The sequence below is a fragment of the Hippocampus guttulatus genome, chromosome 3 (genome assembly GCF_054856545.1).
Source record: "Hippocampus guttulatus isolate MCC_2025c chromosome 3, RoL_Hgut_1.0, whole genome shotgun sequence".
NCBI classification, from domain to species: domain Eukaryota; kingdom Metazoa; phylum Chordata; class Actinopteri; order Syngnathiformes; family Syngnathidae; genus Hippocampus; species Hippocampus guttulatus.
This window is the reverse complement of record NC_141263.1, coordinates 3,465,567-3,493,110: the sequence shown is the minus strand read 5'-3', so window position 1 is coordinate 3,493,110 and position 27,544 is coordinate 3,465,567. Positions and strand designations below refer to the sequence as shown.

The 27,544-nt window shown below is 40.9% G+C and overlaps 1 protein-coding gene across 5 annotated transcripts in view; it reads right to left on the bottom strand.

The window, feature by feature from the left end:
* Positions 1-183: 183 nt before the first annotated feature.
* Positions 184-27,544, bottom strand: part of LOC147207157 (USP6 N-terminal-like protein) — a 28,905-nt gene continuing 1,544 nt past the window's right edge. Inside the window, exons 2-17 of one of the 5 annotated variants that reach the window (XM_086106308.1) lie at positions 27,085-27,257; positions 26,888-26,998; positions 18,508-18,581; positions 15,316-15,429; positions 14,081-14,166; positions 13,933-13,972; positions 13,220-13,300; positions 12,788-12,895; positions 11,587-11,696; positions 10,246-10,294; positions 7,993-8,113; positions 7,682-7,776; positions 7,502-7,567; positions 4,762-4,861; positions 3,939-4,091; positions 184-3,450 (exon numbers count right to left, since the gene is read on the bottom strand). In XM_086106308.1, the coding sequence (XP_085962434.1) occupies positions 2,867-3,450; positions 3,939-4,091; positions 4,762-4,861; positions 7,502-7,567; positions 7,682-7,776; positions 7,993-8,113; positions 10,246-10,294; positions 11,587-11,696; positions 12,788-12,895; positions 13,220-13,300; positions 13,933-13,972; positions 14,081-14,166; positions 15,316-15,429; positions 18,508-18,573 (1,773 nt within the window). In that variant the 5' untranslated portion in view covers positions 18,574-18,581; positions 26,888-26,998; positions 27,085-27,257 and the 3' untranslated portion in view covers positions 184-2,866. Of the gene's footprint in view, positions 3,451-3,938; positions 4,092-4,761; positions 4,862-7,501; positions 7,777-7,992; positions 8,114-10,245; positions 10,295-11,586; positions 11,697-12,787; positions 12,896-13,219; positions 13,301-13,932; positions 13,973-14,080; positions 14,167-15,315; positions 18,488-18,507; positions 18,582-26,887; positions 27,258-27,544 lie in introns of those variants that run through there. The other 4 variants (XM_086106310.1, XM_086106311.1, XM_086106309.1 and 1 more) reach the window with 4 other exon arrangements.

The window sequence follows — 27,544 nt, the reverse complement described above, 5'->3', positions numbered from 1 at the left end:
TATAGTTGTCTACATTTAGTAGGAACTCACTATGTTTGGGATTGATGCATTTCTCTTCCGTCACAAAAACCTGCCTCCACGCTCTGCCATTAGTCTGCTGTTTATTTCACTTTCTTGGTGACGTGCAATTCTGTTGTGCAATACAGTACTGTACATTTAACGTCAATACCACGCCAAGCAGACTGGAATCAAACATTTTAATAATTCAAAGCCAGAGTTTAACAGACATAAAGTAAAGAAATGCGCTTGGCATCCATCCATCCATCCATTTTCCGAACCTCTTGATCCTCACTAGGGTCGCGGGGGGTCCTGGCATGTTAATACAAAACACACAATAACGCGTCGTTTTCTGCTCACAGAAATGAAATGGAAATTCGGACAAAATGACCGGAGCGGTCAGCAGAGTTCAACTCCAGCTCTGTGCGAAAGCAATGCTTAACCTAAAACAACCACAAGATAGCAGCGTTTTACTGTTTTTGAGCACAAGGCGGCACTGTCCTCTGTCTTAAAACAATAAAAACTTGCTATGGGACCTACATATTTCATTAATAATCTAAACACGTTCGTTGCAAGTGTGATTCGTCAATGATTTGAAAAAAAATCACCCTGAAAAAGAAATGAGTGATCACCATTTAAAATTGCTTAATGCATTAAATATTCCAAGTACGCTACTGATGGACTCAATTTAAGAGTATAACAATAAATTACTGAATAGAAAAGGAGGCTAAGGGGGCAGATTCATCCGGTGCAATTCTAACAGTGAGCCAGCTCACCATGGCAGAGGCCTCAAGTCCAACTTTTCTTTTTTTTTTTTTAAGGCTGATGTATCCTGCGTTTGAAGCGCAGTGACCACAGAAGAAGCAAAATCGCTTCAAACAAGGCCTCAAAATATCAGTACAAAAAGGTAAAAGGGCAAGCAAAGGTTTCACAATCTTTGTTCCCCGATTTTCCCCTCAAAAAATCAAACCTACAAACATTTTAAATAAGTCAAAAAGAGTGATACCTGTATTTGACTTTTCTGCTTGAAACGGTATTACACAAAGCTTCAAGTGGCTCTGAAGTTTAAAATGAAAATGATCCTATATTTCCTATGAAGACATTGATTATAAACACTAGAATACTGGAAATCCTGAAAAAGAGTTACAGTATTTCAAATACTGACCATTATGAAAAATAAGCATCTCTTCTCAAATTGAGGAACTAGTGGGGAGTCACGATAAAATATGTTTTTGTAAACTCCCACACGGGAACACCGTTGAAGACATTTATCATAAACACAACTTTCAACAGCAGTAAATTATATTTTCTGACTATATGGAGTCATCGCAGTAACTGAAATATTCGAAGACCACCCCAAACCACAATAAAACTTTTAAAAATGTACCTTGCCAGACTGAGTGCCTAATTTGAAATAGAGGTGACACGACACATTACATACGTTTCCACTCTTGACTTTGTATGCAAAATGCAGAGAAAAGTAGGAAAACGGATGCTGCCTCTACAGCGTGCCAATATTCCCAAGTTGTTCATGCAGTTACCGTATCGCACAACTATTTTTCTCATGATAAGTGAGTATAGTAGACATAGAAATATGGCCTATTTTATAATGTTCTCTCATCAGATGTTAATAGATAGCAATGCAACCTTCTAAATTGGGTACAATATTTTTGAAAAACAAAAAAAACATCCTCGGGCAGCACGGTGGTCGGATGGTTACCACGTCTGCCTGACAGTGCAGAGGTCGTCGGTTCAATTCAGGCTCCGTCCTCCCTGTGTGGAGCTTGCATGTTTTCCCTGTGCCTGCGTGGGTTATCTCCGGGTACTCCGGTTTCCTCCCACATTCCAAAAACATAAGTCCTTATACTGAACATTCGCCTTATTTACACACACACACACGCACACACACACACACTCGTGTGTGTGTGTGTGTGTTATACTGTTAAAAACAATTTTAAGTTTTATTTACTTCCTGCGGCGGCCTGTAACCTCTGCTCATGCGTGTAGCCAAACTTAGAGGAGTCACTGGCATGAACACAGACTATAGGTTGTTTTCCGTTCTGTTTTACCTGCTTGACGCTTGTTGGAGGAATCTAAAGTCATTTGCACACTTTGCAAAACCAAATTCAAACACCATATTAGCTGTATGTCTTTGGCGGATCAACTCCGAGCAAAATACCCAGCTCAAGGGTCCTCCACGGGGCCTGGCAAATCACTCCTGGATGACGATGTTCATGGGCAGAACTAATCATATAAGCGGGAGGTGTGGCGAATTGTCGCCATGAGAAGAACTTAAGAAACATGCTTGTAGCGGCATTCAACTCCTTACCACAGAATTGATCCAATCGTCTCTCTCGTGTTTCATCTGAAGATGTTTTAGACGACCATTATTGAAAGCGTTTTATTTTCATCGCATTCTGTGGCCATAGTGATGAGCAGTTTGCAAAGAAACATGATGCTGTTTTTGAGGGTCTTAACTTTGCAAAAATAGAAGGCCTGGCAAAAACATTTATATTTTAGAGGGCTTTCGTCCTATTTGTGTCATTACTCGTGATAGCAACTTTAAAGGGTTTTTTCCTCCTTATTTATTTATACGTGTACAAAGTTTGGTGGGGGTTTTTTTTTGTTCGTGGTGAGTTCCTCAAAAATGCAATTCTTTATGGACAAGAATAATAAGAAGAAGAAATGAAATAAAGTTGTGTTGATACTTTACTGGGAACAACACCGCAGACTGTGGTGCAAATGTACCTCGTGCTATCCTCTTCACAGAGCAAAGCATGTTCACAAGGCAGTCAAAATGCAATGTACATGGAGAGGACCAATTATGAGCTGGTTATCGAACAAACAACGGGCATTTTTCCTCAAGTGTTCAGGCCTGGTCCTGGCTCAGGGACCTATTGGAGGACAGAGAATCCGACAGCTGGACTAGGGAACTACCCTCCGCTATCTCTGCTGCCGTTTCACTTTCCGAGTGAGCAGAAAATATGGGGGCCGATAGAGTCCTTAGGACCCTTTTGGATGATCCCTCAGTGCTAATTGTCGAGTGTATATTTGCGAGTCCTGAGTGGTCAGCTTGCACCTCAATCTTCCACGCATAAGACTGTGAGAGCTGATCAGCAGTCCCGGTTGCTTGACTCTCTGGGGGCTGGTAAGGCGGTGGTCCCGTAAGTGGGAAGTCATCTGAAGTGTACAGGGCCTGGTTATGGATGATAATAGGGTCAGGGGAAGGAAGAGGGACCTCCTCATGGTCAACAGGATGGAGATCGTTGATGTCTTTGGTAGGGCTCTGGTCAGGGGATATGGAATCGGCCTGGTTGGATATGATGTGCAAGCCGAGTCCTGCTTTGGGACAACCTCTGGCCGTGGGGGGCTTTCCTCTGGATGGCGCCAGTGGAGTCAGCAGCACTGGAAGCTCCTGGCCCAAAGGCTTCCGTGGCAACTCTTCAGGCTTACCTGAGAAAACGAGTGGATAAATACTGTTCAAAGAAACATATTGTGGAGCGGTTGGGATCGGTTAGCACTCAAAAACATTTCAGGTGGAATACTGTAGGTGTTGTTTTGGGTTTTTCTGTGTGTATCTCGCATCTGGTTGCTGTGTTTGTGTTAGTGTCTCTCCAGGAAACCTACTCCAGCTTCTATTTTAGGTTCACTGATTGCTCGAAATTGCATAGAGATGTGAATATACATGGTTTGCAATTTACAATGGATTTATTTAAAAGGGGCGGTGCATATTGATGAACATTCACTGTAAATATGCCGGAATTAGCCAGTGGCTACTTTCCATCGTAAACAACTTTCCAGGTTGTGCTGTCCTGTGTTGTTGGAAAAGGCACTACATATAGGTTGATGAGATATTTTCCACACTCAGTGCATTGGTTGTGGTCGTACAAAAATAAGACACAATCTGGAAGCAGTCAGGATTAAATTGACCAGTTATATACCTGGGGGAGGAAGATCCAGCTTCATCTTTCGTAGTTCAGTCATAGAGGCCTGTAGCTGTTCAATGACCATGTCGTCACTGTAAAAAAACGTCTCAGCAATGCGCTCCAGCAGGAACTCTCGAAGTTCCTCCAAGGACATCTTCGAGAGACGCTCTGTCCAAATACAGATATACACGCATGAGCCTATGTAAAGATCATACAAATGATAGAAAAACATACACCTCAAAACTTCACAGTCTGAGCTGAAAGTGCTCAAACAGCTTGCAAGGACCACCCTTATACACTACACAACCAAAAATGTCCCTTACTAAATACTATCCATCCATCCATCCATCCATTTTCTAATCCGCATATCCTCACAAGGGCCGCGAGGGGTGCTGGAGCCTATCCCAGCTGTCCTCGGGCAGTAGGCGGGGGACACCCTCAACTGGTTGCCAGTCAATTGCAGGGCACACGTTGACAAACTCAATCTCACATCTAGGGATGCGCTAACCGGTGGAGCTAGAGCGTGTTTGTAATTGCTTTGGCTGGCATCGGAGTTTCTTTGCTGTGTTCGCGTCTGTCCGAATGCACTGAGACAGAAGATGAACGATTCTTTTGCTAAGAATATCTCAACAGGGCAAACTATTAATTTGTTCAAGGTGAGGCATCATCATGTGAAAGACAGAGGCAAAGCACACAAATTAATGCCTGAGTAAACCTGTTTCTTCAAATAATGTAGAAAGAGAGTAAATAAGAAATGAAGATGAAAAAATATGTTATGATATGTACGGGTGTGTTAAAAATGCTGACAATATCAATGGCATGCTGTTTGTCATCTTACTCTTGTGTAGCTTCAAGATGGCGTAGGACATGGCGGTGAGGAGCCTCTCTCCCTCCAGAATGAAAATGTCCCACAGGCGAAGGGTCAAAGTAAACGGGGTCTGCAAAAATCACATCATCACGATGGATTATTGAATCTGTGGGATCTCCTTCTCGCCAAAGCGGACAATTTGTTTAGTTTTGTTTTAGAAGCCCACAGTGAGACGACTCTCTGGGAAAGAGAAGTGCTGACAGTGACCCGACGGTGCCAAACCCCCACCACAGAATTGTGGGCCTAAATTGGTTTGGGAAAGCTGAACGGTTCGTATTGCTTCTGATGCAGCATTCCAGAGATTAAAAAAAGAAAAACAATACAGTACTCTATGGAGTGGGCAATTTATATCGTCATTGATTTTCATCATCAATGTTCCTTTCACAATGGGCAATTTGACTTAATTAAGTCCATTGTTTGGCTGCAAAGTAGGAGGAAGTTATTAAGGTCCTCATTCAACGAATCAGCGTTCATAGACTGCAAAGGAGCAGGAAGTGATAAGTCTTCATTCCGCGAATCAGTGGCCACGTGACTCAATGGGCCAAGTCGAGTGCAAGACAGCATTGTTTCAAACTGAGGAAATGGAGGAGTCTATCGTCAGCCTGGGAATTATTCACTGTTGACAGGACTGAAGTTGCCACATTTTGGAAACTATCTACCAAAAGATCGTTGTATTGGCTGTGACTTTAAATGTAGACGCATTTTTCTTACCGTCTGTGTGGAAGACATCCACAAATCCATAAATAACATATTCCAGGGTGACATAAGTGCACAAATCACGCTCCCTGCATTTTCCAATCCAGTTGCCAGCCATCACAGGGCACACAAAGACAACCATTCACACTCAGAGTCACCCCTCGGGGCAATTTAGAGTGTTCCATTTACCTACTGGAGGAAACCGGAGTACCCGGAGAAAAGCCACGCAGGCACGGGGAGAACATGCAAACTCCACACAGGAAGGCCGGAGCTGGAATCGAGCAATGCACCTATGCACTGCGAGGCTGACATGCTAACAAGTCAAGTACGGTACCGTGATACAAATCACCATGTATCAAATAAAACAGATGTTTTTTTTTCATTTTGACTGCTATAGTAGCTGGAAATGGTGGACCTTTGCATATGACACATCAAACTTTGTTGATATCTCTTATTAGGGAGAATTTTTTTAAAACACCTTTTCCTCATTCTAATAGCTGTAATAGTTGGCAGAAGTAGACCAGTACTTGCAGTTCAAAATGTGATGATATTTGTCATTTGGGATAAAAAGGTGACATTTAAGTGAAATAAACATTCATGAAAACACCCTTTAAAAGCCTGGACATCATTTTAATAACTTCATTGTTAAATATCGCCATAGAATATTGTTTCGCAATATTTTGGACTAAGATGTATGCAGCAATAAAAATAAAAAATGAATGAGAAAGAAATGTTTCGAAATGCGGTCTACCGGTAATGTTTCTGTGAAGCAAGTTCAGATTTAGACTTTTTTTTTGGAGGGGGGGATGTATCTAATTATTGTTCAGAAGTTTTTGGGGGGGGAAAAAATGGCCCAGATTGCCTACTCTTACTATGAATATGGATGGGATTTCAAATAAATTTTATAATGGACCACTTGGGTGATTTACCTTATTTTCCACACTATTGGGTGCACCAAAAAGTCTTCCATTTTCTTAAAAGCTCACAGAGCGCCTTAAAATCCGGTGCATCTTTTGTATGGGCATTACGGTAATGCGTCGATTCCAAGATTTCCTCGTTTGATTTTCTGTTTTGATGCATTATTTTCAATTTTCGTAGTTTCATTTAAGTACAGTAACAGTTAATTTACATTTTTCAGAGGCGGTCATGAACGCCTCTCAAGTTGAACGGACACCTCTCGAGTTGAATGGAGGGAGCGTAGTACCATCTAGTGGACGTATTGTCGATTGCGCCCTTTAGTGCGAAGCGTGTAATGTATGAAAAAAATTTACAAAATAGCCATTCATTGAAGGTGCGCCTCATAATCCAGTGCGTCTTTTCGTGCGGAAAATACGGTAGTGCCTAATGGCTCACTATCTCTGTCCTTGTTCAAGATCAGAAAAAGAAATAACTTTCTTATAGTTCATCCATAGCGCGTCGACCTCACAGTGCAGAGGTGCAGGGTTCAATTCCGGTTCCGGCCTCCCTGTGTGGTGTTTGCATGTTCTCCCTGTGCCTGCGTGGGTTTTCTCTGGGTACTCCAGTTTCCTCCCACATTCCAAAAACATGCGTGGTAGTTTAATTGATCACCTTAAATTATGTTATTAAAGTGTGATTGTGAGCATGAATGGTTGTTTTTCTCTGTGTGCCCTGCGATTGGCTGGCTGGCAACCAGTTCAGGGTGTCCCCCGCCTACTGCCTGAAGACGGCAGGGAGAGGCTCCAGCACCCCTTGTGAGGATAAAGCGGATCGAAAATCGGATGGATGGATGGATAGTTCATCCAAAGGTGTTTGACGGGCTTGTGGTGTTATGGGTTATGCACGGGACATGCTCTTCCATATAGAAGTCATCCATGCATGTCTTTGCTGTCATGCTGAGACACAAAAAGGCTGTCCCCAAACTGTCTTGACCCCCCCCCCCCCAAAAAAAAACGTAAAAATGAAAAGAAAAAAAAGAATTACGAAAATGGTGGAAATAAAGGGTGATTGGTACTACTGTCAATGAACTATTGTGTCTTTTTGTGAATTTACTCACCCTGTCAATGAAACATTGTAAGAACCATTTAGTACTGTAAATGCCTGTCGACATCTGTTCTTTGTCCTGCAGAGAAACACATTCATGGTAATTCTTATTAGAATTGAAAACTTGTACACGCCACTCCATCTTTACAGGTGTATTGTGTGCACTACGCAACACTACACTTTGACGTCTCACCATATGTTTCTTTAGTTTGGGAATGAGTTTGGAAATGATCTGATCATGATGTGCCTGGAATCTCTGAAGTTTGGGGAAACCGGGAACAAAAAATCCTGAAAGAAGGGAAAATGGGCGGACGTTGTGGGCAAGACAACAGAGATACATTGAAAATGAGATCCATCCTTGTTTGAAAGAGCAAAATCAGAACGCCCAACAGGAAGTTGCATGGCCCTGCACATCCCAAGAGCAACATACAATGAACTGTCCAATGACCATGTCCTATTCTTCGTAGCACAACAGTGTGCGTCATCTTCAAAACATCATCTCACCATGCATGCCGTGTTTCTGGTTGGTCAGCAGCTGTGACAGAGCCCAGAAGGCATCTTCTTCATTCATGTACATGAGCAGCAGTGCAGCGATCTGACTCATGCCCTGGCAATAACTCACTTCCTGCAGAGCACAGGACAAGGTGAAAACAATTACACAGAGAGGTTCCCACAGCTCTTTGGCTCATGACTTCCCTGAGGGTGAAATGGCATCACAGCTTCAGGATGACCAAATCCAAGACCAAGTCTTTTTGTGGCATTTAGCCTTAAGAGTTGCAGCCAACAGCTGAACTGGACCTAATTCCGAGCACCCTCCCTCTCCTTGCTTGCTAACCCCTTCCAACATGTTTGACTAATCCAGTAGTTCTCAATTATTTTCTGTCATGCCCCCCCTAGGAAGAGGAAAACATCTCGCGGCCCCCCCTCCCCCCGCCTGAATATAAATAGTATCATTTGTCTATAAAATTGTAAAAGAACACCTTTGCATAACACTGTATCCTTATTAACGTATAAGAGAATCAAAAAGAAAGAAATACGGGCCAACTTACAACAAAGAATAGCTTTAGTAACTGGAACAGAAAAAGATTAAAGATGCATCTGAAATTCTAAAATCACATTAAATCCTTAATTTAACTATAAATATTTTTGGACTGACCATGTCAAACCATACGAATACTGAAAAATAAAATTACATCAAATCAATAACTAATAATTCATTCAAACTAATCACCAACATTATCTCAGGAGAACAATATTAAAAAAAAAACTTTAACCAGCAAAACAAAAATATATAAATGTATTTGTGCTTTTTTTTTTTTAAATTAAAGATGATGTCTGGATTAATGGCTACAATGAGCACATTTTGCAATGCACAGCTTTTCGAAGCGAGGTTTGAAGCAGGACACAGCAACTCTCGGCTCCTGCTCAATGTGTAGCCGGGACTTGTATTTCAGTTTACTGAAGTAGCAGTCACAAAGTGGCATGATTGTTGGCAATATTCGGCATGTTTTCGCTGGAAAAAAAAACTCTAACAGCTCATCAGCGTGATTGGGGTGTAATGTCTTTAAGCGGTGCTTTAATTTATTTAGCTTCATGCTGTCCGCAACCAACATTCTTAGACACAGTAAGCACATCGATCCTTCCTTGTCTGCCACCGCAGTCACAGTGAAGCCAAGTGCTACATACGCCTCGTCTTATTTCCTCCCTTAGAATGCTCCCTGCGCAAACTCTGCCAATGAGAGCGCCACTGTCCCCTAACGTAGTGGAGGTGCAACTGCACGTTATATTAAGACAGTAAAAAAAAAAAAGCATGTTCCCGAGGTCAAACGCGCCCCCCTTGACGGAGCCTCGTGCCCCCCCAGGGGGGCGCGCCCCACTATTTGAGAAACACTGGACTAATCATACATATTTTTTTAACATTTGTAGTCATGCTAAAAAAAACCTCAATAATAATTAAAAAAAATAACTATAGGATGAAATGTTTGTAGAGAAAGTATGCGAATGCTGAACAGCTGACACTGATCTGAAACTGAATGTGAAACTTTAAGTTGGAATTGTTTGAAGTGGTCATGAAATGTGGCAGGGTGGAGGTAAACACGTGCAATATTTTACAATTTGAGGATTTTATTGTGAAAATATTGGCTATGGGAGTTGTTGAGGTCCTCACACTTTGAACAGTATCACCATGGCGATAAAAGTCTCATATTTGGGATTTTTCTTCTCTGTTTTGGCAGGGAACTCTAAGGTATGTGAAAACAGTTTCGACTCTGGGTGTAAAAGAATTCCAAAAATAAACCATCATAAACTGACCTATCTTTTGTAAAAAAAGAATTGATTTTATCCATTTAAAATCAAACAAACATTAACGGCAAACAGTCAGATGTAAATTTTCCTATGAATGAAAGATTCTTGAATAAGCAAAATAATTTTGAAAAAAAATAAAAAATAAAATGGTAGTGGGCTCCAGCATGCCCGCGACCGTCGTGAGGATAAGTGTACTGGAGAATGGATAGATAGTCGGATGGAATAGTAAATAAATTGTAACATCTTCAATACTTTTAAAAAAGGCACAACAACAATAGCTGGTCTTATGTGGTGATATATTGCGGTGACATATCAAGTCATTTCCAGGTTACAGATGCTTGCAGTGAAGGTGAAATAAGAAATTATTAAAGATTTGCATCACCTTCATAACAGTTCGATTAGTTCAACTACTACAAGAGTGCTTTTTATGATGGAAGCAAAAGTACCACTTACTGTGTTATAGGCTGAATACGCCGACAGAACATTGAAGAGAGACTGCTGTCTGGCAAAAAAAAAAAAAGGGAGGGCATGTTCAAATTAACAACCTGAGTCAACTATTTCCTTGTTACTTTTACCTTGTTTTGTTTGAGCGAAAACATTCACAAAACCCCATCCGAAATCACGTGCTAGATGGCCTTTCAATAACAGCTACTTTTTTTCTACATACTTTTTACTTAGAGGTACTTTGAATTTTAGACTTTAGTTGACTTCGGTCATAATCAGAAATACAGGTACCACATTCTTGCAAACCACTGTTAGCCTCTTCCTCAGCTACATATTTTGTGTAACATATGCAAAAACATCTGCAATATACAGTACAGCGACTATACAGTCTACAGTGTAACCCACAACTAACCCTCGACCATAAGGAGGCGAATTAAGCGATCAACTACACAGTGGCTGGAAACATTCCTTCAGAGAACAGAAGCCCAACCTCTCCAACTTTCTTTTATGACTGAGATGTGCATTTTGCAGTTAAAACGAGACTATCTGCTGCTCAATACTTTCCAGTACCGCTTCCAAAATAGGCCAGTGATCTATTACAATGACATCATGCTGTAGAGCGCAACATTCCATTGAAACCAAAACATAGCCTGCTTTTTTTCTCTCTCAGTCTACAGTGGGGTTGCAAATATACAGGCTTACCACAAAAATGCTCCCTGATTTCATGACGTAATGATATCTAGAATAACCTCCAGCACGTCCGCGACCCTCGTGAGGATAAGGGGATTAGAAAATGGATGGATGGTTGATATCTAAACCAATTTAACTAAATTGATAAGATGAAGTTCCTCAATTCCCTCTCAACTATGTTTGATTTTTATTTTGAGCCTTACTCAATACCTTAACTTAATAGTCGGCCTCTTCTTTTTTAAGGGATGAACTGTTTCTGAACAAAGTGACCTCCTGGAATGGAGATGCTAATCAGTTGGATGTTTCCATTACTAGCCGTTGATGGGGTGACTATCTTTTTCCGCTACACTGGCATTTCCCTTTAAGAAGTTTTCTCAATTAGTAGCTGCCAAACAAGAAAGTGACATCTTTCTTTATCCATTTGTTTAAAATCATGGACCTTTTTTGAGTGCATGAAAATGCTCCCAGTCTGAATTGATGTGGCCTGTGAATCAACAACACAATTGACAAAGAAATGGAAAGTTTGGCATTCGTCGGTCACTCTCGCGATCAAATTCGAAACAAGCTCGAGAACCATCCTATTATATGTGTTGTCTTTTGAAGTTATCCTTTTGTTGATCGGTCTGCTTGTGGATCAAAGCGTTCAAAGTGAATCCTTACTTGACTCCAAAGCGGTCCATGAACATGACGTGATTGCGGAAGGTCCTGTTGATGTCGAGGTCAATCTGTTTAATCTCAGATGAGTACAGTTTGGCTTGTTCCTTCATTTTCTGGGACACCAAGAAGTGAAGACGTTATGAGTACCGGTAGTTTAAGATATGCATACTGTGTATATTTATGAAAGCTAACATTTCATGAAAGGATGATGATTGCAATTGCAAGATAAAGTAACTCATGGAAAATACTTATTTACACTGATTTCACAAGGTAACTGAAATCTTAAGAGCATGCAGGGTCATATTTCTTTTCACAATTTGTAGGATCCCAGATTAGCAGCAAAGACAAAGGACATGGCATTTATCATGCGAATTGTTGCTAATTCGTGACAGGCCTTAGACTGAGCAGTTGCAGATCAACAATGAATAAGAACGCAGTGAATAAGGGCGTTCAGAATCAAAGCTCACAAATTCATTGCCAAAGTAGTCCAGAATTTTTTTTTCATATGTTGTGATGTCATGTGATATGAATCAAGTACACGACGCATGTATAGCGCACCGCTAATTTATTCCAGCTTGATTGTGTGACGACAATCTGATCACGGCCCAAATTAAATTTACACAGAGCAAAGCCCCTCCAACTCCTTTACAGATGTGGAGTAACTTTTGGTTCATCTTATTGAATTGTAATTCAAATAAAAAAGGTGAATGATCACAAAAACAATTCTGGTTTATACATAGGGGTCCACACATGTGAACATGCCAAACAATTGCGCAGGATTTTGTGTACAGCCCCTGTGGAATATAAAATGATGGGGAACCAATGAAAATTGACGATATCTGTTTTTTTAACCCTGGAGAACCCATGGGGTCAAATTTGGCCCCAAAAAATTCTGCTACTCAAATGCTACCCTTAAATCCCAAAGGGTCAAATCTGGCCCTAATCCTAAATTAGGATTAAAGCATTGAATATTTGAAAATACATGTATTTTGGTGTACAGTGAACATATAGCAGTAATTTAATGTATAATTCATCATTTTCCAAAGAAGAAAAGGGTTAAAGAGAAAACATTTCCATAGTTTTGCTTTTACTACGTGTCCATGTATTAGAACAACTTTGACTGTTTTTCCCGTTTCTTTCAATATCAAAAGACAGCACACTCATTCTCCACACTTTTGCTCAGTCAAATTATAATTGTGTTTACCTCATATTTGCCCTCGTTGACCTTCTTAGTGTTCTCCACATCCAACAGCAGAGACCAGACACGACCTCGAAGCTGGACAGGAATGCCTTTGTAGACCCGTTTCACCATCTGACAGCATCAAGTCGAGGAGAGTAAAAATGGGGCAAATGCAAAACCAGACGTTTTAGTTGGGTACGATCATCGTCATGTTTAGACCGTCAACATGTTCGTAACTTTGTTAACAATCATAACAGATGCATTAAGTCATCTTTGATGGATCATGTGAAAAATATCAAAAGAGCAAAAAGCATCCAAAACATGAGCATACTATCAGCATTTTAGCGCTAGGACCTAGCGGCTAGGTCTTAATAACCAGTCTGTCAGCTCCTTTATTGTCTTTTAGGATCGAGTGGTCTCCTGTCATTCTTCTTGGATATGTTGGCTGCTACTCACTCTGTCACTGTTTTTGTATTTATCCCACTTCTTCACCATCTTCAGCCATTTTTCTGCTCTCTCTACCTCGAGATGTTTCAGCTGTGGAGAAAAATAAGCAATGAAGTGAGCAAGTGAGTAGAAGGACTGACCTCTCCTGTTACTTCGTTACTTGTCCCTTTCACATTGACTTCATGCAAGATTTCCACATCAGCGGCATAGCAATAAAGCCGGCTTTTCGTGGCATTTGTCTGTCAGACATAAATGCTGGAAGGGGCAAGTTTCTTTCAGACACTCATTGCAGCGTTGAACATTTAGATGATTCGTGTGTGGGGACACCGGAGACAGCTCTGAACACAAAGGAGTGAGGGTGTTAACCTTCACACATCCCTTCACACAGGCACCGTGACCGGCCTCTGACACTATGGGCTCTATATTCATAAAAGGCGCAGATGCCCTCAAGTGTAAAAACTCTCCCAACTTGATTCTTGTGACGGTGCAATCCTTGCTTTGCCTGAAATTTGGCAGACTGTTCTACACCATGGTGGATGCGCTGGAATATACCCAGTGCACCTGATAATCTGGTGGCTGGCAGTGGACAAAACTTCACGTCTGCAGGAATCATGTCACACTACCGGTGCAGGAAATGTGAGGCAAATTTTGTGAATTTCATTCGGGCATACCATAATTCATGTAGCTGATTTGATAACTTGGAAATGCGCAGAACATTGTACCTTTTCTTCATTTGCAGTTGGTGCAGGCAGCTCACTTTCACTAGAAACCAAATAAATCAACCAATAAATAAATAGGACTAACAGAAAGATATTGCCACAAAGTCACAGTAAGCTATTGCATTAGTCAACAGACCAAGAATGGACTTACTGCATGAACCCGAGGCGATCAATAACTTTATAGAGGTTGTAGTCAGCGTCTTCCCAGGGGTCAATCTCAACCCCACCCTGTCTGCCCTGGAGACACAATCACGCATGCCAATAAATCAAGGTTATAAATCAAACTGAGGCAAGGAAAAAAAAACAACGGTTGTCGGTGGTCAAATCAAGTCAATTACACTGGGGAACAAATTGATAGAAAAAAAATCGATTGCGTTCGATTTTTGACTGATTAAAATTGAAATTGCCATGCTGATTCCAATTTTATTCTCCGCGGATTACTAGCAAAAAATCCACTGATTCGCTACAGTAAGACTTGTCATTTTATGATGATTGGGCTCATCCACAGCTACGTGGCAACTTGTTTGTGCAGTCACAATTGAGACAGTGTAGTGAGAGGGGTGTGCAGCTCCAAAAAGGTTAGTACTATCACAAACAGAGAGCTAGGAAAGGGGTAGTAAGAGGATTAGTGATGGCTTTTCTCTTAACCTTGTGACCCTGGGCCTTGTAAGTCCTATTTAATTTTATGCATTTTTTCAAAGCTTGTAACATTTCCATCTTACTGTCTTATTTACATACTGTACATACACATTTATTTCTTATTTTTCAAGAAAACGGGCATCCTGTAGCTCAAAAACTTTATGTGAGAGAGAAAAACCAACACCAGTTTTAGGTTCCGCATGCAAATATGTGTTAAAATCAGCTGTCCGACCTAGTTTAAAAAAAAAAAAAAAAAAGTTGTTTCCCCAGTTTTATCTGATGGCTGAGCAGTGGAAGAAAACATTACATTTGCAGAATCCCACTTGGGGCAGGCACAGCACAGTTGAAAAATTAAGAATGATGAGACAATGAGATGAAACTAAAGGGGCTCTATTTTGTTACACAGCACATTTGTACTCTGCGTTAAAAAATGACACATCTTCATATTCATGACAGGGCAAGTCTAGTTTATCATATTTGGGAATTTGGCAGACTGTGCTGGAGTGGATTGAGGGCATTTTATTTTACATGTCCCCGGTGCACCTAACAATGTACTAGACTTTAGACCAGCTCAGAGCAGGTCTAAGTTGTGGCACAGGTGGTGTAATGCGATTTGGGGGAATTTGATCTCGGCCATTGGTTCTTAACCTTGTTAGAGGTACCAAACCCAACCACCTCATATGCGCATCCACCAAACCGTTAGTGAAAAACAAAAATATGATTCAAGAAGTGTTCCTTCACTTTTACCGGTCCGAGATGAGAGTTGCTCAACTTGGCGTGACAAATCAAGCAGATAGGATGCTGAGTCCCATCACGTTCCGTGAGGTATGTGAATCCTCGTCCGACCTCCTTCTTTTTTTGCTCGACATAGCATGTGTTAAAACATTTAAAAAACAAAACAAAATAAATCACACAAGGTACTATCACGACAGTCGCACGTTGACGATTGAGCAAACTAAATTTCCCGCAGCACTGATTGGACAAGCAACGTAATGTGATCATCTGCAGCCAGCGATGGCCAAGCAGGCGTGTCGTAATTAAATGACATGTTGAGTCAGGTGTGTCTTAACCTCTATGGCAGAGTCTCCGTCGAACCCCTGAGACCGACTCACCGAACCCCTGGGGTTTGATCGAACCCAGGTTAAGAACCACTGATCTAGGCGCAGGCAAACGGATTCTACACTCTGCTGATATGTGTTGTCGATGTCATCGTATTTCATTACTAAATATGACAGTGCACATCAAACCCTCTGAATCATTGTTGTAATCAGTTAAATGAATGCATCATCATTATCATCATCACCTATACTGTATTATACCACCTCGGGTTGCGGCACGGCGATTACGACACAATCTATCGAGGTGGAAGGTGGTCCTCCAAGTGACCCCTTCACAGCAGTGATCTGTGAACACCCACGGCAAGTTGACATCACCCAATAGTGGAGGTCTGCTTGCAGTCCTTTAAAAAGCATTTTTTACATGCTTTGATCTTCGATCCTCTTTACCAGAATTTCCACTCACTATGACAGCACCCTGCCATGAACTCTGATACATTTTGAGAGGGTAGAAAACGTATAGCTTAAAGTAAAGTCATTACTTTGACATTAGATTGCCAAAATGAAACCTGATGTCAACTGCATTCACAAGCATTCTCCAGATCTGTCACACAGTCAAGTTGTATGATTTGGTCAAAAAATAAAAAACAAATACAATCAGTACATTCAGTATATAGCTCAAGGTCTTGAAAATTCATTTCTGTGCATTCCTAATTCAATCAAACTGTGCCAATACACACTCTGTAAATCTGGAAAATGAATGAAAGCGCCGGTCTTTGAGCATTCAAGACTCATAGTGGTTACAAAGCAGCATACATATTCATTGTCATTTTTGTCAAGAGTCATTTTATGGTAGTAGAGGTATCTCACGAGGGAGACATGCCAAACAAGACAGTTAGTTTGACAAACACTATCATGCTGTGAGCTTTATTTGGTTCCAGCTGTGCCCCAGCTGGAAACCTGCATTAGAACGTATGCATTCCTCTCGCTGGCAACTTAGCCAGAAATCTGTAAACGTCAATCAGTGCAAAGTGTGTCACAGCTGTTGCTATGGCTAGACAGAGCAGACCACCCTACAGCCCCCCTCCCCCACCGCTCAGACATGAAGCTAAATTTAACCTAACTCTCCATCTTTCAGCTCTACATCAGCTTTTGCAAACCTACAATGAAGCTTGATGAGGAATTCAACTTTAATTCAAAGTGTTATTGATTTACAAAGTGACTACCTTGATATTCATTTATCTATCTATCTACCTATCTATCGATCGATCCTCATGCAAATAGATGCTATGCTGTCACTCTGAGACAAAAGAAAACATTTATGGCTGACTGAATGACTCGTTGAAGATTTCGTTCGACAAAGAAAAACTGGCCCACATTCTCGCATCCAATGCACATTATACAACTAATCGAAATGGCTATTGGCAACACGAACGCATCCACCTGCGCACGCCCACACGAGTTTGTTCTCTTCTCACCCAAGAGTTACACAAAGCAACAAACAGATGTAATTTCACATTTTCATTCGTCTCAACCTTCTCGCTTCTCTTCTCAACTCTTCCTCCTCTTCTTTGCGCAATATCGGATACAGTGGAGTCCAGGATATAGCTCCAGTGAACAATGACTGTGTGTGATTTTACTTCAACTGATTTACAGCAAACACTTCATCATTCCTAAAGTGGAGGGCTTCACATATCTTGGGGTCTTCTTAACGAGTAAGGAAAGAAAGGGAGGAGGCGAGATCGACAGGTTGATTGGTTCAGTGTCTGCAGCGATGCAAAGTTTGCGTTGCTCTGTCGTTTTGACAAAGGAGCTGAGCCAAAAGCTCTCGATTTACTCAACTGTCAACTCAACTCAACTGTATTTATAGAGCACTTTGGTTGACATGCTCCTACCTTCACCTGTGATCACGAGCGGTCGGTGGTGAGTCGTGCCCGAACAACAAAGTTGTTGGATACAAACGGCCGAAATTAGATTCCTCTCTTTTAAAGCTAGTATGACAAGCTGTCATCCAAGAGGGACTCAACGTTGAGTTGTTGCTCTTCTGCATCGAGAGGAGCCATATGAGGTGGCTAGGGAAACTTGTTAGGATGCCTTCTGGACACCTCCCTGATGAATTGTTCGGGCATGTTTCGCTGGGAGGACGGAGGTCCTTGGAAAGAATGACCCGGGACACACCAGAGTCTCTCGGCTAGACTAGGAATCCCTCATGATCCTCCCGGAAGAGATGGACATTGTCGGCGGGGAAAGGGAATTCTGGACTTTCCTACTAACGCTGCTGCCCCCGCAACCTATCCCCAGATAAGCGGAAGAGAATGGATGGATGATGTAATCCTTTCATGCACCCTGTGACCTGATAACATGATAAGCTGTCCACTGTAGTAACCGCTCCCCCTAAAAGGGTTAAACTCATGACTGAAGCTCTAGAAGACCAAGACATACTGTATCTATTTACAAAATTATTAAAATGTAAAGTTTGGGCAATCGGACGGAAAGTCATCAACTGTGGAACCTCGGTTCATTAATCAATTTATTCCGAGACTCTGTGAAAAATAATGAAATATTTTTTTCCCCTTAAAATGAACTGAAATACATTTAAGAACCAAGTTGTCAAGCCATACTGAGGGCTAAGTTGGAGCAAAAACACGAATATGAAAAACGCTAAACACGGAAATAACAACGTTCACGCCGTGTAAGAGATTCCATGTGGATACCTTGATTGTGAAAAAAAAAACGGAACCATAGTTTGTGTTCCGAAGCAATTATTTTTCTGAACATTTTGTTCGTAATCCGATTTGTTCGAGTTAGTTATTAAAGGACAACTGGTCTATATTTTCTGTGAGCTAGTAAAGAATTGATGGTATGCTTTTAGGCACAGACTTACCGTGGCATATTTTAAAATGATGTCAGCTCTTTCCTCAGCAATTAATGTCTCAATGTCTTTCTTCATGTCAATATCTGTAGGAAAGAGAGCAAAAGTGGTAAGAGACAATAAAAAACAAGAACAGAACAGAATAAAGCCAACTTTGTGATATTGGGCTTCATGTATTGATAACAATTCCATTTAGCCGCCATTATTGTGTAAAAATGCCAATTTTGTATTTCAGACTAACTGATTTAATTTACGGCGAGGAACAGTTTCGTTATATTATGTCGAGATATTCTTCTTGGTGAATGCTCAGGGCATTGTGAATAAGTTCATTGTCACAGTAAAGGATAGGCATACTCTCACCTTTTCTCACACACTGAACAAAGCAAACGTCACGGGATCTCTTTGTCAATCTGTTGTTTCATTGTCTCTCCCACACTGAAGGGTCAAGATTGTAGTTTGGGTTTGATATATTTCTTTTGTAGCCCCAGTTATGGAAACATTCTGACACACCTTGAGTGTAACTGTGTTTGCGGCACCCCTCCATTCTCTTCCACTTATCCGGGGTCAGGTGGACAAAAGAGGCTATTTGAGTGCTCTTGTGCTTTGTTTGGTCCCTTACCGAGGACCCATTCATCTTGGGTGCCCCTGGCAGGGGCAAACATCTCGAGACAACTTGGCTCCAAGGGTCAATGGGACACACAAACCCCTCCACCGGGGAGGGGAACATGTTGGTTGTTTGATAATCATTTAAACTGCCATATAGGAAGTAACAATACATTATAGCGACACGTTCCACTCCGGAATTTCCAATTATCTTATTTATTGATTTATTTAAATCCCACCCTGTTCTTCAAAACAGAAAGAAACACCTACAGCAGTTGTTTTCTTCAAAACAATAAAAAGAGCAGCTAATTGTCTTAACTTGACATCGAGTAGTAAATGGAACAGACAAGAAAATAGTCTGTGAAGTAGCTACGGAGGGCTACAACAGAGAAAACAGCAATTTATGGCATGATGTAAGTGGCTCTGATAGCTCAACATCTATGTGGGCCACTTCACTGATCAAACAAATCCCTGCCACAACCAAACTAGAACTACAAATCATCCCCGTACAATAGAACCAGGGTATTAATCCTGCTTTAATCTGCATCCTGTGTGCAGATCTCCACTAATGGCAGGACCATAAGTAGCAAACTCGACACGCAACACCACAGAAGACAAAACAAAAACATCTGGATTAAGTAGTTCTGTATAATGGGTTTATGGAATTTTCAATTTATTTATTTATTTTGAAACAAACTGATTCCTGGACCCAGAAGTGGACTGTGGATTCATTATGGTTGCGGACTGGTAGCAAAAAATTCCAGGCGATCTTTATTTCATGACTGTACAGGTATACAATATTATTGTTATATTCATGGTTTTTCATCCAGGTACTGGATTTATTCTATTACTTTATGACTTTATCGCTGCATTGGCATCGCTTAGTGATGGATTTTGATGTGTTTCAAGTTATGTAGAAATGTGTAGGAGTGGAACACTGTTATAAACTTCCTATTCATAATAATAATAATCATAATCCATAATTTAGCATTCCTATAGTGACCTAATTTCAGGGGAAAAAAATACATTGAAGTACAGTAGACAACATTGACACATGTGTTTTTTCATGACTGACTGGCTCGCCCATTAGGTGAAAATTCACTTTCAATACAATTACATTCAAGTACGATTAACGCTTAATTTCTATTCAAAAGAAAAGTGCATTTCAATTAACATAATCAATCAAAAAAGTGAAGAGGAGCAAAGAGAATTCGTGTGAAATCAGCGTTCCTGCCCAGGCTGAGTGGTGGCTTACGCACTGTGCGTCACCTGCGTTGACTTACTGTGACACCTAAGTACACTGGTTAGTTGCTGTATATTTCTAAATTCATGATGGGGGTAGTCACACTTTAAATGGTATAAATAAAATTATTTCAAGATTGGGTAATATAATTTTCGATCTTCAATGTGTGATGCGTAAATACTTTAAGGTGAAACAAGGTTGAAGTTAAAACCACAGTGACAGCCTCATTTGTTGTGGAAAAAAGTAAAACAGTAGAAACATCAAGGCTGTTGTAGAAATTCAAAATGTGTGTTTGCCTCACTGTTCTTTAACTTTTGGCTTAGTCCCTGCTAGTCAGTGGTCACCACATTATGTGTCTGTTACACGTATTCACGAAATCATATTTTCTTGTCTGCGATTGGCTGGCAACCAGTTCAGGGTGTACTCCGCCTACTGCCCAAGGTCAGCTGGGATAAGCTCTTAGCACACCAGCCACCCTTTTTTGCCTTTAAAAAAAATCAAGAACATAGGTTAAATAAATACAATTATAATCATGATTACTATGCTACCTTTGGTCACAAAACCCTTGCAGATGACATGCCATCTTACTCGACGCACCGCTCTTTCAAAGCTAAGCACCCTCTGTCAATAAGTTAGTCGCTACTCGCTCCATTTGTATTGTTTCATTAAATAGTCTCACAGTACACAAAAAGCCAAGGACATCGTAATGATGAATGCAGAAAAGCTACCGGTATGTAAAACATGTCTCGATATTGGATAGCGCTTGGAGACATATTATCACAGTCCGACTCTGTTTTACTGTTCTTTTTCAGATCATCTTTTGACATTGATATGGTATTGGTTAAGTGTGCAATTTTAACAAATGTGAATTATTCACAATTTTAATGAAGTCGTGTGTTTTGTGTTCGATTCCGGCCCCCGCCTTCCTGTGTGGAGTTTGCATGTTCTCCCCGTGCTTACCGTGGGTTTTCTCCAGGTAGTCTGGTTTCCTCCCACATCCCAAAAACATGCATGGCAGGCTGATTGAACACTCTGAATTGTCCCGAGGTGTGAGTGTGAGCATGAAAGGTTGTTTGTCTATTTGTGCCCTGCGATTGGCTGGCAACCGGTTCACGGTGTCCCCTGCCTACTGCCTGAAGACAGCTGGGATAGGTTCCAGCACGCCCTGCGACCTTCGTGAGGATAAAGCGGCTCAGAAAATGGATGGATGGATGAATAGCGTGTTTTGTACATCTATAGTTGTGTTATTTGATTGTGTGCAAACTAATGAAGAGCAAATTATGAATCAGCCCCATTGGCGCGAACTCATAATTTTAGTGTATTTCTAGAAATGGTGTGAAATGTCACTCTGTGTCTTTTATATGCATTAGATTACAGTTTGTCAATATTTCATTCTACAGCAGTGTCAATCTCAATGAGGAGTCTCCAAACCCTTTGTGGTTCAGCAGGTTTTTCACAGTGAGCCAATTCCAATGCATACTTGTTGTAAATGAATCGTATAATACTTGCCTAACCAACTCCTCCCGTTTTCTTTTGCAGCTTCTGCAGTCTGGCCAAATCAGCCCAGCTCCAGCAATAGCAGCAGCCGTGGCAATCTTTCCACAAATCCACATCAACAGAGGTTGTTTAACAAACCCCATCAGGTAAAACATTCTTTCACTTTCCACTACCAAATAATTAAGTAGGTACAATGACATGTGATGTTGCAGTCCTATGGAACATTCATCGTGAATCGTAGTGTAACAGATTCCAGCTCGAGCCGCCCAATTATATGTTCGCAAAACCTCACTCCTCTGAGGTCTCAGATAGTGCTGGCCTTTTACTAGTTTTTAGCTTCGCAGTCAGCCACTTCGCTTCCCGGCGAACGGCAAGGTGGTGGCACGGATTTGAACTCCGAGTTGGGGGACGCTGCATAAAGACCATCAGTTACGCATATATAAATCAGCATGTATTGTATTGTATTGTATGTGCCCCGTTTTGTACTTTGTGGACCAGGCCCTCTAGAGCAGTGGTGTCAAACATACGGCCTGCGGGCCGGAACCGGACCGCAAGGAGGTTCAATCAGGCCTGCAGGATAATTCAAAAGTGAGATAAATGCATAAAATACACAAAATGAATATTTTTAATAAGGTGCAATCATTGAGTATCCGCTAGGGGACGCTGTTTTGATCAGAGAAGACGACAACTGCAGCCTCAGTCCGTCACTGAGACAGACCCATGACAGCAGACGCTATCAACAGTACTCTCACATTTACACATTTAACTGCACTCCCCTTAGTTTGTAAGGTGTAGGCAGGGATTACATTTAGATTTTATATGCACGTGTAAATGGTTTAAAACTTCATTTCTTGATAAATCTCGTTTAATCTTAAAGTGCATTACTATATTTTTCAATACCAATTACTTGTTAAAGTTTGTACAATCAGTGGGATCAGTTGCAATGCATATTTGTGAATGATAAAAGTAAATTGCACATTTGTCAAAGGAAATGTAAGGTGCTTCATGAAATGTTTTGGAAAAGATAGGTTCATTAAATTTCAACATTTTCCTAATGTTCTTGTGGTTTTTATACCAAAACAAAGGAAAGACATTGTTTTGGTTATTTATAGCAAAGTATGGTATCATTTTAATGGTCCGACCCACTTGACATCTACCGTGGCCCACCATGTGAAATGAGTTTGACACCCCTGCTCTAGAGGTCACTGCACACCCCTGCATGCCATGATCCAAATTCCCAACCGGGCAAGGAAAAAGTCAAAATCCCATTTCAAGATAAAAGAGGAAACTTTGAGAAGGGACCAAACATTCACAAAAACATATTCAACTTTTTCCCTTATGAGACCAGGCAAAGAAAATACTTTATGTTGGACCTTGATGGTGGCATTTTCGAAAAAAATCCAATTTTTACGTGGAAGTATCTTAACATGGCGAGGGCTGCGAATGTCCTTTATAGCTGCTCGCCATTCTAGTCATTCTTTTTTTTTCTTTCATGTACAACAATTCTGTCCGTGTTTGTAGGACACAAATTTGCTACAAGGACCTTATCGCAAGGCCGTACCAGATGGAGCAAATTCAGGGCAACGAGATTAAAGACAGCCAGCCGAACATAGTCCTGTATATTATATGACATACTGTAACTTCAAACGTCCAATTTTCCACCAACTTTAAAATTATAACTTTCTTCTGAAGCATATACTATAACCATCTGCATGTGGTCAGTGCACTAATTCAGAGCAGCACTCTGGCAGTAATTCAACGACCAAGGCTGGAGGCCCACTTTGGGAGAGCGCAGAAGACAGCGGCTCAACATTAACACTTGGATTTCAATGAAACACTCGCTTGAGCACTGATAAAAAAAAAAAACAACAACAAACAAAAAAAACCATGAAAAATCAGTCAATAGAACGACGTTCTCTGACTGAACTTTTAGGATGTGAAAAAAATGTAATGAAATGTCTTTGCTCACTGTCTTTCAGTTTGTGTTCTCTGTCTTGATTATATTCCTGTTTTGTTTGCTCTGTTTTTTTTTTCTTCAGGCGCCTTTGGAAGTGCCTTTTCTTGCCAGCGTGCTTTCTTTCCATCCACATACTGTATACTGTGAAGTACCAAGCTGTTGTCATTTTGCACTTCCTTATGTAGGTTATGCATATACTGCCTCGATAAAATATAAATAGAGTAATCCCTTGCCACTTCAGACTTCACGTTTTGCTGTTTTTCCCCCAAAAAATTAATATTAAAGAAATAATAATACAGCTACATCGGCACCCTCATTGTGGAAAAGACGCTTTGTTTCATGTTGATGTGCTGAAGAGAAGGTTTCCCTGCATGCCGAACAAAGAGCTGACGTGACTCATACAGATTTTTCCACAAAAAAAAAAAACACCAACTTGGTGCTTGTTTGGTGCCAGGGCCAGTGCCGTGCTTAGGTGGTGCTTAACAAGTTCTTAGGAAGAACGTGCTTGGTTTTCTACTGGCAAAGAGCCAAATGGGAGCTACTTCATTACGTCATCGTCAAGCGTCCAAACATCACTGGTAAAGTGCACCTAAATAGCGTTTGATACACGATATTGTTCTCAAAGCACTTCACAAAGCCTCACCTTCACCCATTCCCGTGCACATTCATCCACCAATGGACGGCTGTTGCCATGCAAGGCACCCCCTGGGGGCAAACTAGGGTTCTGTGTCTTGCCCAAGGACCCTTCGACAATGGACAGTCAAAGCTAGGATTCAAACCGGCGATGACCTGCATGAGCAACTGAGCCTCAATCACAAAAAAAAAAAGAAACTCTTAAGACACTAAGATGCATTTGTGTTAGTTTTCATGGAAATGTACTTACACTTACTTTGTTCTATCTGCTTTGTTCTTTATCCATTGTTGTAGCCCAGATGCTTTGTTTATTGTTCACTTACGTCCTGCCTTGTTCTCTCAGATTTGCTTCATTTGTTTCACACACACAGTTGCATGCAATTTTGTAGTAATTCATGTATGTTTTATTTCCTTTTGTATGACATATGAATCTTTTCCGTAAATTTTATTGATCATCTTCCACTGGGTTTGTTTGTCTGTGAGTTTGACCAATTCTGGAATGAATTTTACCCCGACTATTTATTATTTGAGGGTTATCTGGATTCGCAACGTTTTTTTTTTTTTTACATGTCAGACCCCTCTATATAATCCTCAAATATCAAAAAGGACGTTCAGCCATCCTGGTTGGGATTAGTAATACAATGCATCAGTGCTGACATTATCAAACTCATTTTGACCAGAGATCTTCATCATTGACATTTTTTCTTCATGGACCAGTTGAAAATGGACGATTAAGGGGTTCATTGTTATTTCCAAGCAATATTTTAAAGTGTAGGTAGCATTACGAATACTGTACTTTGTAGCATGTTCTGAACTCCCCTGTCAATGCCATTTTTGAATTGAGCAGAATAAAATAGAATAAAGACTGCGTTTTTCATTCAACTTGCACCAAGCATCAAAATAGAGCCTGCTGTGTGTGTGTGGTCCCTTCAGTCAGCGAAATGGGCATCCGTCAGTGAGATTTGACCCAGTTAGTGACGATTACACTGGCAGGTGAAAACCCACTTCCACCAGGGCTTAGTCTGAACAAGTGGTTAGTTAGCATGTCTGCCTCACAGTTCCTGGGCTTTGATTTGAATTGCAGGTGCTCAGGTTTCCTCCTGAATTCCAGAACCATCCATAAGACAAAAAAGACCAGACAAATAAATACATGAAACAGATTTTTGTTCGCACATCCGCCTCACATTGTAGAGGTACATCGTTCGATTCCTGTGTGAAGTTCGCATGTTCTCCCCTGTGCCTGTGTGGGTTTTCTCCGGGTCTTCCGTTTTCCTCCCACATTCCCCCAAAATGCAAGATAGGTTGATAGAACACTCTAAATTATCCCTAGGTGTGATTGTAAGTGTGAATGTTTGTTTATCTATGTGTGCACTGCCATTTGTTGGCAACCAGTTCAGGGTGCACCCCTCCTACTGCCCGAAGACAGCTGAGATAAACTCCAGCACCCCCTGAGACCCTGCTGAGGATAAAGTGGATCGGAAAATAGATGAATGGATGGATTTTTGTTGTTGTTGACGTTTTGTTTTTTTTCACATATTTGGTATTTGCGTAATCTAAAAGTAATTAAAAGTAATCAAGTTATGTTACTTCAATATAATGGTACTGTACTTGGATTAGATTACGAACTATAGGTAACTAGTAACTGCATCAAAATACATTTTTCAAAGTAAACTTCCCAACTCTGCTGGTCAGTTAACTTTTATTACTTTGACAGACACTAATGTGTGCTATGAAACGAAGTTAGTGTGGCTGGTGTGGAGGGCTTATTGTCTGTTGAAACCAGGGCAGACTAATCACATTTTGGGGACTACAACACACTGCTGAACACCACAGCTTCAATGTCAACCCGTATCTCATCATCTCAAGGCTCTGATTTGAGGAAAAACAGATCTGGTGGAAATCTCCAGGCAGATTGAGATGGTGGGAAGCTTTATCTCTTTAGGCACCCTATTGCCTAATAATTTTGGGTATTAAATGTCTGAAACCTAATCTGTATACTTTATCTTAAGGTACCTATTTATTTTTTTTGGGTGGTTACACATGTGTGCAATTGTAAACAAGATTTTTCCATCCTTTTGGACAAACAACACTGACCAGAAGCTTAAGATATTGTAAGTGCTTCCATCTTCAGTTAAAAGAGCGACAGTACTGTCCTGTAACACAGTTGACACGTTTGATATTGCTGCATCAGCAGCAGGCCCAGCAGCAGCTTCACCGTTTTAGTTAAAATATTCATAAACACCCAGTCTGCCATTCATGCTTCTTCATGCTTACCCGGTGTCGTAGCATAAAACGACGCGAAGATTCATTCATTGGAGGCGAATACAAAAGCATTCGGGTGGTAAACAAACCTGCAGCATTCAATGCAAGCCACAACGATGGAAAGACATCCTTTCATTTATCGAGAGTAGGAAAACAACATTTGGATCTACACACACGGGAAGAAAACGAGTAATTACCGTCTTTTTGGGTTGGAATTCTGCGCTATCCGTGCAGTAACACAAGTCCGGATTCTTTGTTCATTCTTCGTTGAGGGGAGCTCCTACAGCCCGAAGCACCTGGCTGAGTGTCTGAACAACAATAGCCTGCCGTCATCAAACCATCGGTTTCGAGAGATAGCTCCAGTGCATTTCTCACTCCCACACAAGCAGCTCACACATAAGGAAAACAGCAGAAGTAGCGGAGGTGTTGACAACAGCGCCGCTGAGTGGCACCAAGTCAGGATGGGCCGCTGAGCGCTTGAAATCCAGATGTCATTTGGCAGCTTTCTGCCGACTGATCTTGAATTCTTCTACCACCATCCCTGAACGCTGGAAGAATGCAGCGGTGCTGGAAAGACAGAATATTATCATGCATATATATGTGCGTGCGTGTGCGTGTTATTGTGTGTGTGTGTGTGTGTGTGTATGTATGTATGTATGTATATATATATATATATATATATATATACATATATAAAAAAAAACTAACATAGCTTAATACTAACAATATTCGCCAGTAATAATGGGCAACTCCTGAGATGGGCTAATGGTGTTGTGAAGTTATAACCTTTTCAACAACAGATATTTGAACACAAATAGTGGACCTCCAAATATAGAGAGATAATATAACAATCC